Below are 16,586 nucleotides of genomic sequence, written 5' to 3'. Positions count from 1 at the left end.
CTCCTCCAGGGGTCTTTTTCCTTAACCAATAACACAACGGAAGTGCAGGAAGGAATCCAGGGGAAGTCAGTGGCTTGGGCCAGAGGCAGGGCTCCTGCAAGCACTGGGGAGCACATGGCTGCCTAGCCAGGCTTCTACCCTGACAAAGATTGATAGGGCCCATCAGTGGGGGCCCGGGGGAAGCCTGGCCACAGGCCTGCCTCTGAGCCGTGTGGCTTTGATGACTCAGGAACTGACGAGGACACCATCATCGACATCATCACGCACCGCAGCAACGCCCAGCGGCAGCAGATCCGGCAAACTTTCAAGTCTCACTTCGGCCGGGTAAGGGCCTCAGCCTGGGCCCTGGGCCCCACATCCACCCTCCTCTGCTGAAGGAGCTCGGCCTGTCGCAGCCAGCTCTGCTCGGTTGGGCACCTGGGTCTTCATGGCGGTGGGACTCCATGTGGTCACATGTTCAGAGAATGTCTCCAGCACTGGGTTTGGGCCAGTGCATTGTGATCAGCCACATGTGTGTGAATGGCTCGGAGAAGCTGGAGGCTCAGCTTGTGGCACGAGCGGGGATACAAGTTGTTGTCATGCAGCTTGGGGCTTCCCACAGTTCCCTCTGCACAGCGAGGCTTCAGGGCCCCGAGGCCGAGGGTCGGTCATCATTGTGTCTCAGTGGCCTATAGGTTCGGCTGGCAGATTTCCCCCAGGATGGAGGTGATGCTGCCCCCCTTCCTTCCCTGTGTGCCGCCTCCAAGGAGAGAGCCGGTGTTCCTCCTGGTGGTTTTTTTCCCACCCTCTTTGGCTTCCTCGGAACAGTAGCCCCAACATCAGCAAAGCAGACACAGGCCCCGCAACCCCCTGCACTCACCTGGAGCCCATTTCCTCACTTCATATCTCCTCCCTGCCCTGAGTCATATGTGGGCAGGTGTGACCTGATGTTGATGTGACCTTGGCTCTGCCCTTTGCAGGACTTGATGGCAGACCTGAAGTCTGAGCTCTCCGGAGACCTGGAGAGGCTCATTCTGGGGCTCATGATGCCACCGGCCCATTATGATGCCAAGCAGTTGAAGAAGGCCATGGAGGTACCGTATGGGCATCAAACGGGTGGGGTTCAGTCTATGTGAGTGCTGGGGGGCACACAGGTGTTTCTCAAAGCCCAGCAGGGTGGGCTATAACTCCTTAGTAGCGCCCCTCCCACACCCAATTCAAACTGCCATGAACACAAAAGGGTAATGTTGGCTCCTACACCTGAAAAGTACAGGACTCGGTCTGGTTTTAGACATGGCTGAATCCAGGGACTCAAACAATGTTATATGGACTCTTGTCTTGCCCCTATTTTGGCTCATTCTCCTCTGTTGGGCCACTAATACTTTCTAAGCCTCTGTGCCTTCAACCGTCCCCACCCTTCAATCATGGGGGTGGGTCGTGAGGTCACGGCTGTGAAAGGCACAGTTAACTCTGCAGACCTGACTAGAAAGAAAGGGCATTATGTCCTGACCCAGCTATTGCTGGCGCTGCTTTGCTACCCAAGGCACCAATTATACCAGGGGCTGCTCTTGTTTAGTGAGAGCATCTGGTAACCTGTCCTGGGCTAACTGTATGAGCTCAGCGACTTGTCTCATCAACCCACGAGGCTAGGCCTCTGTTTTATCCCCATTTTACAGATGAGAAAACTGAGGCTCGGAGGTTAAGTTGCTTGGTCAAAGTCACAGTGCTATGAAGTAGCAGAGCTGGAATTCAGACCACATCTGTCTGGTTCTAGAGCCTGACTTGACAACTGCAAGGGCTTTTGGCCCTTAAAGGTTTCAGAGGAGAACAGACCTTCCCTGGGCAAAGCAAATTGAGATTATCCTTTTAAAATTCCTAAACAAAAATTGAATGACTTAAAAACACAGTATTTGGAGAAGGGTGGGCTGGACCCCGGGTCTCTGGGGTCCAGCCTTATCCTCTTCACTCTGAGGATAAGGTCCTCACCACATACCAGCTTTTAGTAAAGAGACTATTAAAGATCTCAGTCTCAATCAGGGGACCAGTTGACAAAAAACACGGGGACCAGTTGACCACTGGGCAGTAACCTCCAGGATAGAGAACATGACTCCCCTGTTTTTATCGTCATAGCCCCAGCAACTTGTACAATAACTGGTACATTACAGGTGTTTAACAGATATTTGAATCTACTAGTCAATAAATCAGTCAATATTGTCCGCTTCTCTCCTCTCCCCTAAAATGGGACCTTTGAGTAGCAGGCTCCCCAAATCAGTCTATGTATCACTCCTCACATCTAAATATAAACAAAGGTAGTATATTTTTTCCTTAAAGCACCAAGCTTTTCCTCTTCTGACAAAATCTGACAAAATGTGTTCAACCTGAGAAAATATACACAAAGCAAAAAAGAAGAAAATAGAAATCATCTGTGATCCCTTGCTCACCAAGAGACCACAGTCCCTGATACCGTGATGCCTGTCCTCTGTGCTTTTTGTGTACCTACGTGTAAATACATTCCAACATGTGTATGTATGCATATATGCATTTTCACAGGCACGTACCCATCTGCCATATATTCTTTTTAATTTTTGCTCCAAAGCAATTCTCTTGGAAAGTTCTAGAAATCTTGACAGCTGGCATGTCAAGGGTGCCATGTCGGTGTGAGCAAAAAATCCAGGAAGACTTGGTGGCCTGAGCATTCGCCTCCTGGTTGGTTTCTTGGAGCAGCTACCTCCTTGGCCTGGGCCCCTCGGTCCTCTGCGTGGGAGATGGTTCAGATCTTCTTTGCCTTGACATTCTAGGGAGCTGGCACAGATGAAAAGGCTCTCATCGAAATCCTAGCTACTCGGACCAACGCCGAAATCCAGGCCATCAACGAGGCCTACAAGGAAGGTGAGTGTGGGAAGGCCTGGGGCCCAGCACCACCAGGAGGTGGGTGTGAGAAGAGCCAGGTCCCCCAGCTTCCAACCTCGCCCACAGCTCTGTCCACAGCTCTACCTTGTTTTGGTCACAAGTCTTTGATAAGCCCCTTGGGTGTGCCCAGCCCTGTTTCTAGGGAAAGCGTGCCCCAGACAGAGTCCCAGCCAGACAAAGGCCTGGAGGTCGAAGAGAGTTTGGCTGCGGATGAGGGGAGAGGGCATCCAGGCCACTGGAGAGGGAGGACAGCTTCGTGGGTGGGCGGCCTGTGCAGCCGCATGGGGCCCCTTGTTCAGAAGGCCCGTGCTTGGTTGCATGGTATGCCATTGCCATCTTGAAATTGTTAATCGTTTTTTCACAAGTGCCTTCATATTATTTTGAAGAACCTTGAGTACCAGTCAAAAATGTTTAAACTTTTCCCCTTATAAACAGCATTAAAATGATAGAATTTTTGAGCAGGGTAGTGACCTGGTCAGAGCTGTCCTTATGGGTCCAGCAACTGTCATGCCGGTGGGAAGGTAGAAGAGGGAATGAAGACAGGGAGGCAGTTAAATGGGAGGCAAGGTGTGATGAGACCTCAGTCAGGACAGGAGCAGAGGGAGGTGATGGACCAATGGACATATCAATGTCAAGATGGCTGGATGCCCCCAAGGACGAACTACAAAGTCCTTCATCCCCACCACCCCTGCCAACACTACTCTGGCTCAAGTCTGAGCCTCTAGGTCCCCCTCCAATCTTCTTGACCAGCAGCTGCCCACATCCCATTTCTCTGTCTCAGACTATCACAAGTCTCTGGAGGATGCTCTGAGCTCAGACACATCCGGCCACTTCAAGAGGATTCTCATCTCTCTGGCCACGGTGGGTGAATTTATGGCTCCAGGTTTGCTTGGCCCTCGGGGGCCCCGGGAGAAGGGAATGGTTGCTCTGTGGAGGAGCAGGAGTTAGGGGCCCACTCTTTTTTTTTTTTTTTTTTTTTTAATTGGGGAAGGGGAACAGGATTTTACTGGGGAACAGTGTGTACTTCCAGGACTTTTTTCCAAGCCAAGTTGTTGTCCTTTCAATCTTAGTTGTGGAGGGTTCTGTTCAGCTTCAAGTTGTTGCCCTTTCAGTCTTAGTTGTGGAGGGTGCAGCTCAGCTCCAGGTCCAGTTGCCCTTGCTAGTTGCAGGGGGCACAGCCCACCATCCCTTGCGGGAGTCGAACTGGCAACCTGTGGTTGAGAGGATGAGCTCCAACCAACTGAGCCATCCAGGAGGCAGCTCAGCTCAAGGTGCCGTGTTCAATCTTAGTTGCAGGGGGCACAGCCCACCATCCCTTGCGGGACTCGAGAATTTGAAACGGCAACCTTGTGGTTGAGAGCCCACTGGCCCATGTGGGAATCAAACCAGCAGCCTTCGGAGTTAGGAGCACAGATCTCCAACCGCCTGAGCCACCGGGCCGGCCCAGGGGCCCACTCTTTAATGTTTAATTATTTATTTTTATTGGGGAACAGCATGTTTTTCCGGGACCCATTGGCTCCAAGTCAAGTTGTTGTTTTCAATCTTGTTGTGGAGGGCACAGCTCACTGGCCCATGTGGGAATCGAACCGTCAATCTTGGTGTTAGGAGCACTGCGTTCTAACCAACTGAGCCAACCAGCCACCCTAGGGGCCCACTCTTGATGAAGAGAAGGGTGTCTTCCCCACTTGTCTACTTAGTCTCATCACTGAGGCAATTAAATGCCTTCTGCATTATTCACTTTGCAAAGCTGGCTTGGTGCCACCTTCTCTGGGCAGCACTCCCTGATGGCTCTCAGCCTGTCTTTTGGGCGCCGAGCTGACAGGACAAAGCCATGTAGATGACCTTTCTCTATGCTATACCCCGGAGTTTCTGTCACCATCTCTTGAATTCTTGCAACCTGATGCAAGCTCACTGTGCCTGAGTTTGGCCTTAGGCTCAGTGCCTTCCAAACATTCACATTTACTGTTCACGACAGCCTGCCCTACGAAGGCAGGAATATCGTCCCCATGTTAGAGCTGAGGAAAAAGGTTCAGAGAGGCAGAGTGGCCGAGCTAGATCCTGTGGCTACTGAGGGACAGAAAGGGTGGACGTCTGGGGACTAACCTTTCTCACTGGTCCTGCTGCAGGGGAACCGTGAGGAAGGAGGAGAAGACCGGGACCAGGCCCGGGAAGATGCCAAGGTGAGACCCCCAGCAGCTCCAGCTAATGGCTGTCCATGCCAGGCCCTGGCTGTCTGGGGTGGGGAAGGCTCCTGGCAGGGGTGTGGCAGACACTTAGACTCTGGGCCACTCATTTGCACCTCTCCACTCTCAGAAGTGAGACTCAAAGTTTTCACAGCTTTCAGACTGATGGTGGGGAGTGTGGTGCTGGTCTTCCCGGCATTTCCTGGTTGAAGAGTAGGCTCCGAGCCCCAGACCCTCAGAGCTAGAAGGGACTTACAGGTTGTCCGTGTCAAGCTCCTCATGTTACAGTGTGAAACGGAGCCCAGAGAAGGTGGAATGACTTCTAAAAGACAAACCAAATCAGTGGCCCAGGTGGAATTGACCCACAGGGAGCAGGTCTGGGAGCTTGCTGGAAAGGGGACCCGAGTGCTTTGGGTCTCAGTTTATTATCTATGAAATAGGACCGAAGTTGAAGGGAGCATCCTAGCAGAACCTAGAAAGTGGATTCATGAAGGGCTGGGATCTTTATTTTGCTCACTGATGCGTCCAAAATGGCATGTGGTTAGAATTCAATACATATTTGTTGTGGAATGAATAAGGGGAACGGTGTCCTCTAGGGTCTCTTGGCTGCGCTGCTTCTGCCCTGTTCCTAAGGCTGGGGAACTTGAGGTCTGGAGGTGGCTTCTCATAGAGGCTGGATAACCCCAAATCCCCTAAGGATCCCTATGGCTGGGCAGACCCTGCCGAGGCCATCCATCCTATCCCTGTTCGCCTGTGGCTTGCTCCCAGCACCTTCTGGCCCGGCCCAGATCCAGGTGTCTGTCTCTTCTGCCTGACCCTTCCCCAGCCCCCAGAGCCCTAGGTCCAGGGCCTTGGCATAGATACTAGAGCTTGCGGATCCAGCCCCTTTCTTTTATAGTTGGGTTGAAAAGATTTCTGATAGATTGGGAGTCAGGGCACCATCTCTGTTCCCAGTTCCACCAACAGGTGTGGAATGTTACAGCAGCATCTGAGCTAGAAGGATCCTTAACTGTCATCTGACAATTATGAAACTATTAGAATGTGTACTAAGTACTGAGCATGATGCTAAGACCATTTTATACTTTAGGATGCCCCCTTTTTCTTGCTGGAGGAAAATGAATCTCCTTACCTATCCACGGGTACAATTTCTAAGTGGCCATGGTATTATTTGAACTCAGGCCTGCCTGACTCCAAAGCCTATACTTAATACCATTTAATATAGGACCCAGTATAGTCATTCCCCTGCAGCTTCCAAACCAGGTAGCTGCTGGTGTCCAGTTGTACAGCCCCTGGTTTGGAATACAGCTGTCAGAAGCTACAGGGCTCCACTCAGTTAAGGCCGTCCTGCTGCATTATGCATATGTTTATGGAGGCTAGCCTGGGAACCAAGCCCCCTAGAGTGGCTTGCTGAGGCCACAGTTCATTCACTCATTCAGCAGATATTTAAATACTACTATGAGCAGCCCCTCTGTGCTGTTGAGGGTCTTTGAACCTGACTTCCTCCCTAAAGCTCGCCCCAAATTCATGCTTCTGCCTGGTTCCAGCATCTACCTATGAGGCTGTGCTACCTATGAGACCAGCAGAGGGTAGTAGTAGACCTCACTGGCCCAGCTTTGCAGGAGAGAAGGGGGGAGAGAGAACCCGGGTTGGAAACAACCAAGGGAGCCAGAGCCCCAGCCCAACCCAGCTGCCTCTCCAGGTTCAGAGGTGCTAGACTCTGATCTTAGTTGTCGGCTTATTTTCTTATAACTGGACATATTTTATTTCAAAGGTAATACGTATTCTTTTGTGGAAACTTTAGAAAATAGAAACAAGCAAAAAAAATAAATAAATCCAGAGCCTACTAGTAATAACCATTGTTAATATTTTTGGAAGGTATCATTCTAATTATCTTTTTATGTATACATAAAAATGGAGTCCTGATTTATATCAGTTAAAATTAATATTCTGTGAATACTGTTATATCGTTTTAAAAAAATCAACATCACTTAATGACTATACTATGTCATTTAAGAATCTACGAAACTTTATTTAACCAGCCCTCTTCATAGGAACCACATGCATGATTTTTTCATTGGAATTGATTTCTAGAGGCAAAATGGGAATGCTGGAAGAAAATATATACGAAAATTGAAGGCATTTGATAGAGCCAAGTTCCCTCCCTAAATATTCTAGGTAACGCACATTAGTGCTTGGCAGTATCTGCTTGTTTTACACATTCTCTTCCCATGCTCTCACCATGGGCATCTAGAACGCCCTCAAGCTCTTGGAAGTCTGGGTCTGTTACGAACAAGGTGACATATGTCCGGTGTTCACCTGTTGCCCCACAGTCATTGCTAATAGCTTCCCTTTCACTCTCAGTGTTCCAGTTTGAGCAATAAATAATATAGGTAATCTAATTATGGGCCTTGGGTGAAATGAAAAATTGTGGCCGGTTTTAGATAATTCAATCCCCAGGTTATTATTTCTTAATACAACAGCTATATTGAAATATAATTCCTATACCATATATTGACCCATTTAAGGTATACACTTCAGTGGTTTTTAGTGTCTTCACAGACTTGCACAACCATCACCACAATCAACTTTAGAACATTTCGTCACGCCAGAAAGAAACCTTGTACATGTTGTACTTATTCCTCATTTCCTCCCAACCCCCCAGCTGCCAAAAAACCACTAGTCTATTTTCTGTCTCTGTAGATTTATCTGTTCTGGACATTTCATATAAATGGAATCATGTAGTATGTGGCATTCTATGCCTGTTTTCTTTCACTTAGTATAACATTTATAATATTTTCAAAATTCATCCATATTATAGCATATATATTCCTTCATTGCTTTCCATTGACAAATAATATTTCATTGTATGGACATATAACTTTTTTTAAATCAGTTCATCAGCTAATGGACATTTGGGTTGTTTCCACTTTGGAGCTCTTATGACTAATGGTGCTTGCTATAAATATTTGTATACAAATTTTTGTTGGCATGTATATTTTCATTTCTCTTGGGTATATATCTTGGAGTGGAATTGCAGGGTCATGTGATAACTGTCTCTAACTTATGGGGGAACTGCCCAGATTAATTTTTTCATGAAGTAACTAGGCTAATAAGGAAAAGATTTTGTTTTGGATATCTAAACAATTATTTTAGTGACCCCCTGCATTTTTCATATTACAAATATTATTGTCTTAAAGATGCTTTGACAAAATATATATACCAGGAGATCTCTGACCCAAATAAGTGAAGAATGTTTGGCACTTTAGGTTCTTTTTTGTTTAATTTTTTAAAACATCTCCCTCTTTTAAAAAAAAAAAAAAAAAAAAATATATATATATATATATACACACACACACATATATATGCATATATATGTATATATCTGTATATATACACACACATATATGGCATTATTTAGCATAACTTTTTTTAAATTGTGGTAAAGTACATATAACATATCATAAAAATATAACATATAATAAACTTTACCATCTTAACCATTAAGTCTACAGTTCAGTGACATTAAGTACATTCACATTATTGTGTAACCATCACCACCATGCATCCGCTGAACTCTTTTCATCTCGTAAAACTGAAGTTCTGTCCCCATTAAATAATAACTGCCCATTTCCCTCTCCCCAGCCCCTGGCAACCACCATTCTACTTCCTGTCTCTGAATTTGACCTCATATAATTGCAATCATACAGTATTTGTCCATTTGTAATTGACTTATTTTACTTAATATAATGTCCTCGAGGTTCAACTGGGTTGTTTTTAATATAGAAAAGTATCAATATAAAGCAGAAGCATCCCATAATCCTAGTAGCCCTCATAACTCCTATTTGACATTACAATACAAAATAAAAATAATATATTTGCATGTCGAGAAAATGTAAACACAAAATTTCAGGAAAAATAAGACGGAAAGCTTTCCCCCACAGTCCTTCCTGAAGGTCACCGCTATCAACAGTATCTTGACTGTCCCTTTACGTGACTTCCCAGTCAGTACGTAGGAAACTGCATTTATCTTTTCTTTCTAGATAAAAGGAACACTCTTATGCACAATATGTTATATTTTACTGCTTTGCTTAATTTAAATAGAAAGTCTCCTTATCAGCACTGCAGACCAGTCTCATTCTTTTTCATAACTCTGTGGATTTCCATTATCGAATGAACTATAGACTGTTTAACAAGTTGACTTAATGGTTTCCAGGTTTTCTCTGTTGTAAAGAGTGCTGCAGTGAACACTCTCACATTATATCAGAATACTCTTTTGCCAGGATATCTGTAAGGCAGATTCCTAACTATATAATTGCTTGATCAAACGGCACGTGCATTTTAAATTTTGATGACATTTCCAGTTTATAAAATAAAAGACTTCTAAAGCATAAAACTGTTGGAGAGTTTATGAAGAGGATGGTTTTGGTCTGTCCAATAGATTAAACTGGTTGGCAGAGTATTGGGGACACAGGCAAAGGCAAAACTCAGTCTGGGGCATATAAGGCTGGCTATACGTTGTCCCCATATGCTCCAAGCCACAGTACTTGCCTAACAAAATCATGTCCTAACAATAGAATTTTGTGCTGGGCATAAGGCAGTGATTTAAATTGACCCTTGTAAAATGACTGAACATCTGGCATGTTCCTCCCTGATTATTTGTGTGCCTCCTACAAGTCCCCTCCTGTCCAGGCCTCAGCTCTCCTGTCTGGTCTGTCATTTGAGGGAGTAAAATGACAGGTCTCCCAGTGACTCTCCAACTGAATGTGGTGACATTTAGGGAACTGCAGGTCTCACATTCTGACTTCTCAGTGGCTTTGGCAATGAGCTCACTAGGTCTGGAGTCCCCCTAGGTTGCCAGGTGTGACAGTGGCTAGAGTGCCCTGTTCTTTTTGTCCTCCCTTACCCCTCAGGTGAACATTTTTATAGGTAATTAATTCCCAGACCTATCCCCATTTTAAGCTCCAGCCTAAGGGTCAAGGAAAGGTGTGTTTTTTTTCTCCTCCCTGCTCCCGCTGTGGTCCCAAGTCTCCTCAGGGCTTCTTGGGACCTCTGCCACCCTGAGCCAGGCGCCCCCCACCCTGGACTCCAGGGCCCCCAGAGCCACCCTCTCTGGGCCTCCTCTGACTCTTTCCTTCCCCTCTCTCCCTCCTCTCTCTCCTCCCTGCTCTCAGGTGGCTGCTGAGATCTTGGTGAGTGTCATGGTCTTCGTGTGGATTTTAAGACCTATCAGTAAAGTCTGATTCTGGCTGTGCCTCTGGGTGGGGCTGAGTGGGGCAGATTCTGGCAGTGATTTGGGGGTTTGCCCCACAGCTGCTCTCTCTCTCTCTCTCTTTCTCTCTCCTCTTTAGGGCCTCATAAGAACTCTTGTGGGTAAAAAAAAAAAATGGGCCAGGCAAGTGTTTCCCAAACTTTAACCACTCACTTCCCACATGATTGTGCTACGTACCACAAGCTATGAATATTTTTCTTTACATGGACTCTTTTTTTTTTTTTTTTTTTTTTTTGAACCTGAAATGAGTTATTATTTCAGGGAAATTATAAGGGACTATATAAGGGAAATTTAATATCAATGTAAATAGAACTAGTAGCCGACTAGAAGGTCATTGTGGAAACGTATACATGTGGTGTGTTCAAATGTGTTTGCCATTTGTGGCACTTGGGGAAACACTGTCTCGACCATTTTTCCTTGCCCCTGTGCACAGACATGCTTCCCCAAAGGGGCTTTCAGAGGAATTTAAGGATGGAAGGAGAATTCTGAGTCTCCATGCCCAGTGCTCAGCCCCTCTGTCAGTCTACAGCATCCCTGGGAACTGGAGAGGGATGCAAAGGCCAAGGAAGGAAGAACGGCCAACGTCAGCCTCCTTGGGTGGCTGGGTTAGCCCGGCTTCTAACTGCTCTCAGCCTAGTCAAAGACATGAACGTGAACAGTAACCAAGGCTTTCTTGTGTCTTCCCTCCCAAATCCTTGCCCGGACCTGGGTTCTGCAGGAAATAGCAGACACGTCCAGTGGAGACAAAACTTCCCTGGAGACGCGTTTCATGACGGTCCTGTGTACACGTAGCTATCCGCACCTCCGGAGAGGTGAGACCTGATACCTTCCCTTCCCAATTCAGCAGGAAGATCCCCAAATCTGATGAGAACCTCTCAGGTCTCTGTGACAAGAGGAGCCAATCGCCCACCCACCCACTCCTTATCCTAGCAAAGGAATAGGTAGTGATGGAGGCTCAAGGAGCCCTGGCACTATTGTGTCATTCAGCCTCGGGCCAACTCCCTTCATCTCCTTAGGGAAGCAGGCAGGATGCACGGCAGGTAGCTTTCACCTCCAAGGCCAACCCAATGGATTGTAATGGCTGCCTGAAATGCTGTGTTGAGAAGGATTCAAAGGTTCTGTGTCATGATCCATTGGTGATGTCTGCAAGGAGCAAGGCAATGAAGGGTGGTGATGGCACAAGAACCACATGGACGTCTTTGAGCCACAGGCTGCCACATGCACAGGGCACACCTGTATGCTGTGGCCCTGACATTAGGTGGTCATGAAGTGCCCTTTCACTAAGACCTTTACATTTTAACGTGCATTTGCCTGGTACTTTTCAATAAAATATTTAAGGTGCTTTAGCATAGTGGCTAAAAGAATGAGCTTGAGAATTGGACTGCCTTGATTCAAATCTCCCACTTACCAGCCCTCTGGTCTTGGGCAAGTTACTAAATATCTGTGTCTTAATTCCCTTAGCCATAAACTGGGATTTTAGTTCTATCTCACATGATTATTGTGAGGATACAAAAAGTATAATACACGAAAAGCATTTAGCACAGTCCCTGGCACATAGTAACTTCCTCACTGTTACCATTATGATTACTTATATTAACCTCTATCCCAGCTTGACACAGGAGGAAGGGGAGGCCTAGGAAAAAGGAAAGGTTCTCCCAAAGTCACTTCGTGAGCTCAGGACAGAGCCGTGACTAGGACCCATGCTCTTCTACAAGCCCAGCCCGGGTTTCTAGAACTTGTCCGAGGCCCTGGGGCAGTGTCTGACTTGACACAGATTTGGCTCTGAGCTCCAGACAGCCTGAGGTCAGAACTTCCCTCCCACAACAATCGTGCCCAGTGCTCTTAGGCCTGGGTGCAGCCATACCTGCTGCCCCTTTCCACTTGCCCAGGCACAGCTGGTGGGTGACGGAGGGGTGTTCCCCCCTCTTCCTCTGAGCCGAAGCTCACTCTGCAATTCTGGGGCTTCTCTGGGGGCCAGTATTCCAGGAGTTCATCAAGATGACCAACTACGACGTGGAACACACCATTAAGAAGGAGATGTCCGGGGATGTGAGGGACGCATTTGTGGCCATTGGTAACTGGCGGGACCAAGGGAAGGGGCTGGAGGTCAAAAGCAAGGGTTGGGGCCACTGATTCCCTAGACAAGTAGCCGTGGCAGCCTCCTAAGCTACTAGTACTGGAAAATCTGTAGGGTCACTTATCAGCTCCAGGGGTCCTCCTGCCAATGTGTTATTTGTGGGGTAACATGAGGACTTGTTCTCCAGTAATTCTGATGCTCTGTACCTTGAGGTTCTGTACCTTGGGTTCGTGAGAGGTTTCTTCCCTTTGAGTCCCCTGCTAACCTCCGTTAGCTATAAGCACCTTAACAGGAAGTGAGCTGCCACCCAGTGAGAGCCAGGTCTAGGGATGAGCAAGAGGAGGAGATACGGACATCCGGAAGGGGGTGTGAAGGTGTCAGGCCCTGAGTTTGACCCTGGGGTTGGCAATGACCTGCAGGCCCAGGCTGAGGGGAGAGGAGGTGGGAGAAGAAAGCCCGGCCCAGAGTCTAGGCGTACCCCCTCTGACCATGTTCCTGCTTCCCTCTCCTCTTCCTACTAGTTCAAAGTGTCAAGAACAAGCCTCTTTTCTTTGCCGACAAACTTTATAAGTCCATGAAGGTAAGAAAATGTGTTCATTTGTTCCTGTCCCTTTCCAGTACTTCTGCCTGCCCATAAACACAGAGGTGGGCCATCCCCCATAACAGGATTTGTGACAGCTGTGTCCCCATTTGATGTTGATCAGCCTCTGCCCTGGGTCTGGCTCTAGGATTGTAGTTCTCAGCAAGGGGTGACTTTGCCCCCCGGGAGCATTTGGCAATGTTCAGGTGCATTTTGGTTGTCACAGCTTGGGGAGTGTTGCTGCTGGCATCCAGTGGGTAGAAAGCAGGGATGCTGCTAACAGCCTACAATGCCCAGGACAGACCCCCACAACAAAGAATAATCTGCTCCAAAGGCCAAGATTGAGAATCTTGCTTTGGAGACACAGGACTGGGTAAAACACAGCCTCTGCCCTCTTGGAGCTCACATTCTAGCAGGTGACACAATGCCTCCTATTACAAAAGGTAGCAAGTGCTCAGCTCTGATGCTGGCCCCGGATTCCTGAAAACCCAGGCCACGCTGGCCTCCCTCTCAGCCCACCGAGTGGAGTCTCAGCTGCTTGGTGGGAGTGAGCCTGAGACCCCTCTCAGCCTGCATTCCCCAAACATGACAGCCATTTACTGGGTGCTCAGCATGTGCCAGCTCTGACTCCTAAGCGGGTGTTCCGAGCTTCCTGGGGACAGAGGTGGGCCCTAGCTGTCCACATACTCTGTGTCCTTTGCCTGCCCCTTGTGCCCTGTATTAGTTAACCAGGTTTGCGGTAACAAATTACCACAAATTGAGTGACTGCAGAAATTTATTCTCTCATGGTTCTAGAGGCCAGAAGTCCTAAGTGAAGGTGTTGGCAGAATTGGTTACTTCTGGAGGCTCTGAGGGAGAAGCTCGCCCATGCCTCTCCTAGCTTCTGGTGGTTTCCAGGAATCCTGATGTTTCCTGGCTTGTAAATTCATCATCCCTCCAGTGTCTGCCTTTATCATCACATGGTCTTGTGTGTCTGTCCATGTATCCTCTTCGCATCGGACACCAGTCGTTGGATGTAGGGCCCATCCGAATCTAGTACGACCTCAACTAAGACCCTATTTCCAAATTAGGTCACATTGTACAGTTCCAGGTGGACATGAAATGGGGGGTAGGGGGGCATCCTAGTCAACTCATATAGGTTTTTGCCTGTCTGACCAGTCCTAGGCCGGGGGGAGTTTGAGTCAGGACTATTTCTGGAAGGCAGAGACAGAATATCCCACCCTGGTTTTGGAGGGAAAAGGGAGAAGGCAGATGGACACCCAGGAGTCCTTGCCTGACTTGGCCCTGTTTCTTCTCCTGCCCTGTGTCTCCCTGTGTCCCGGCTCCACCAGGGTGCCGGCACTGATGAGAAGACCCTCACGAGAATCATGGTCTCCCGGAGTGAGATCGACCTGCTCAACATCCGGCGGGAGTTCATTGAGAAATACGACAAGTCTCTCCACCAAGCCATTGAGGTGAGAGGAGGGGTTAGGGGTCAGTGGGGAGGGAGGTGAAGGTCAGAGTCCTGAATGTAAGATTCAAAGTCCTTTTTATTCCCACTGTCTTTTTCTCAGTGAGCATACTGCCTCTTAGAACAGCCAGGGTGTTGCTGAATAAAAGGAGACCTGCCTCATTGTTTATACCCAAATTGATTCCAGACGGATCAAAGGTTTATGATGAAAGATTTCCAAATAAAACAAGAGCCCATTTTTTTTTTTTTTTTGGCTTTTAAAAAACTTTCATTGAAGTATAATTTAACACACCATCAAATTCCCCTGTTTAAGGGTATAATTTAAAAATGTTTTAGTAGTGAGTTGTGCATCCATCGCCACAATCCAGTTGAAAATATTTCTATCACCTCATGAAGGTCCTTTTACCTGTTTATTTATTTCCACCCTGAGCCCTAGGCAACCATCAAGTGACTTTCTGTCTGTATAGATTTGCCTTCCTGGGTATTTCATATATATATGTAATACGTGATCTTTGATAGCTGACTTTTTTCACTTATAGAGCCATTTTATTTTATTTTATTTTATTTCTGTCTTTGAGACTGGTCAAGATCTTAAGGTTCGATACTGTGCTTAGTTGACCAGACTGTGGGAAATCTCACAGGCAGTCTCGCACAGACCAAATAGGGAGATAGCATATCTTTAAAGGGAAGTTTGGGGAATTCAAACTTTTAAATGCGTACACTTTAGACTTGGTATTTCTTTGTGTGGGAATTTATCCTATAGACATACCACACACATTCCCAAAGGCATGTAAGAGAATATTTCTGCCAGCATTGTTTGTAGTAGCGAAAGAGTGAAAGCCCTCCGTATAGAACTGGTTAAATAAATGATGGTACGCCCACATGGTGGAACACGATACAGCCATGAAAAAGCATCAGGAGGCTCTATGGTTTGGGATCTTCTCTAAGTCAAAAAAGTATGGTCCAGAATAGTGTGAATGGTCTGTGTCCATTTGTGTGGAAAAGGGTATAATACACATACACATCGTATATGCACAGACTATTCCTGGAAAATAGGCAGCGGGGAGGAGGGGGCATTGAGGCCATCAGGATTGTATTCACTCACTCTGCTTTCCTTCTGCCCCTGCCAGGGTGACACCTCCGGAGACTTCAAGAAGGCCTTGCTGGCTATCTGTGGTGGCGAGGACTAGGACCACCTCGGCTGAGAAATGGTCCTCAGCACCAGCCGCCATGACCAAGCCTGATTGCTCCAGCTCCAAAGACTAAGGAAGGGGCAGGAGTAGGGGTGGGGGGGGGGTAAGGGTGGGCTCTTGTCATCAACTGGGGTTTAGGAAAGGTTCCCTCTCCCACAGGCCACTGAGCGCCCGGCGTGGTCACTCCTCACATCTGAGTGGCTAAAGAACCACAGCCATAGATTCCGTCCACCTTCACTCCCCATCTCCCTCCTCAGCCCTTCTGTCCTTTGTCACAGCCCCTGCCCTGGTTTGGGCTTTGTCAAATCCAAAAATATACTGAGCCTCTGTTTGTGAAATGAGTGATGTGTGTGCTTTGAATGGTGGGGTGTGGTGGCGGGAGCCAGTTGAGTGTTTTGGGGGAGGGGAGGGAGGAATAAATGTCTTCCGGGCAACTGGCAATCCTCCCACCATTGCACCACCCACCTCCATCCAGGTGGTGCTAGAGCACTGAACCAGGAGTCCGGATACCTGGGTTCAAATTTGCAACGGCCACACACTTGCTTTCTGACCTTGGGCCAGTCTCTTTCCCTTCCCAAGTCTCTATGTTCTTATCTACAAAATGAGAGAATTGGGCAAAAAAAAGATCTTGGCTTTCTCGTCTAACATTGACATTCTAGGATGTGCCTCCAAATCATTCCCTTTACACTTCTCTCTTTAAGTAAAAAGAGACACACAAACACATTTCCAGTGAGGATCTGTGTTTCTGACCTAGAAGCTGCAGCTTAGATTGTCCTCATTAGAGCGTGCAGTTGTTAATCCTTCCCAGGAGTGAGTTCTGTCTTCCTACTGTTACCTGGAAATCCCATAGTAGAGTCTAAGCTCTGGGTCTGGGGCGCCCTTTCCTCCCTCTGTTCCCTGGATGTTTCTCTACGTGCCCTTCGTCCATTACAGCCCAACCCCAAA

The 16,586-nt window shown here is 47.5% G+C and overlaps 1 protein-coding gene across 2 annotated transcripts in view; it reads left to right on the top strand.

Moving 5' to 3' along the window:
* The window catches only part of ANXA6 (annexin A6), a 44,951-nt gene extending 28,972 nt beyond the window's left edge, over nt 1-15,979 (top strand). Inside the window, exons 16-26 of one of the 2 annotated variants that reach the window (XM_019734380.3) lie at nt 230-324; nt 960-1,073; nt 2,778-2,868; nt 3,671-3,750; nt 5,016-5,069; nt 10,244-10,261; nt 11,060-11,153; nt 12,320-12,415; nt 12,940-12,998; nt 14,330-14,452; nt 15,579-15,979. In XM_019734380.3, coding sequence (XP_019589939.2) covers nt 230-324; nt 960-1,073; nt 2,778-2,868; nt 3,671-3,750; nt 5,016-5,069; nt 10,244-10,261; nt 11,060-11,153; nt 12,320-12,415; nt 12,940-12,998; nt 14,330-14,452; nt 15,579-15,638 — 884 coding nt within the window. In that variant the 3' untranslated portion in view covers nt 15,639-15,979. The remainder of the gene's footprint in view (nt 1-229; nt 325-959; nt 1,074-2,777; nt 2,869-3,670; nt 3,751-5,015; nt 5,070-10,243; nt 10,262-11,059; nt 11,154-12,319; nt 12,416-12,939; nt 12,999-14,329; nt 14,453-15,578) is intronic. The other variant, XM_019734381.3, reaches the window with a different exon arrangement.
* Nucleotides 15,980-16,586: the final 607 nt, after the last annotated feature.

Source organism: Rhinolophus sinicus, chromosome 5 (genome assembly GCF_057876585.1).
Source record: "Rhinolophus sinicus isolate RSI-liver-muscle chromosome 5, RSI-T2T, whole genome shotgun sequence".
In the NCBI taxonomy this organism is placed as follows: Eukaryota; Metazoa; Chordata; class Mammalia; order Chiroptera; family Rhinolophidae; genus Rhinolophus; species Rhinolophus sinicus.
Note: the sequence above shows the minus strand (reverse complement) of the source record. Positions and strands in the feature narration are given on the sequence as shown.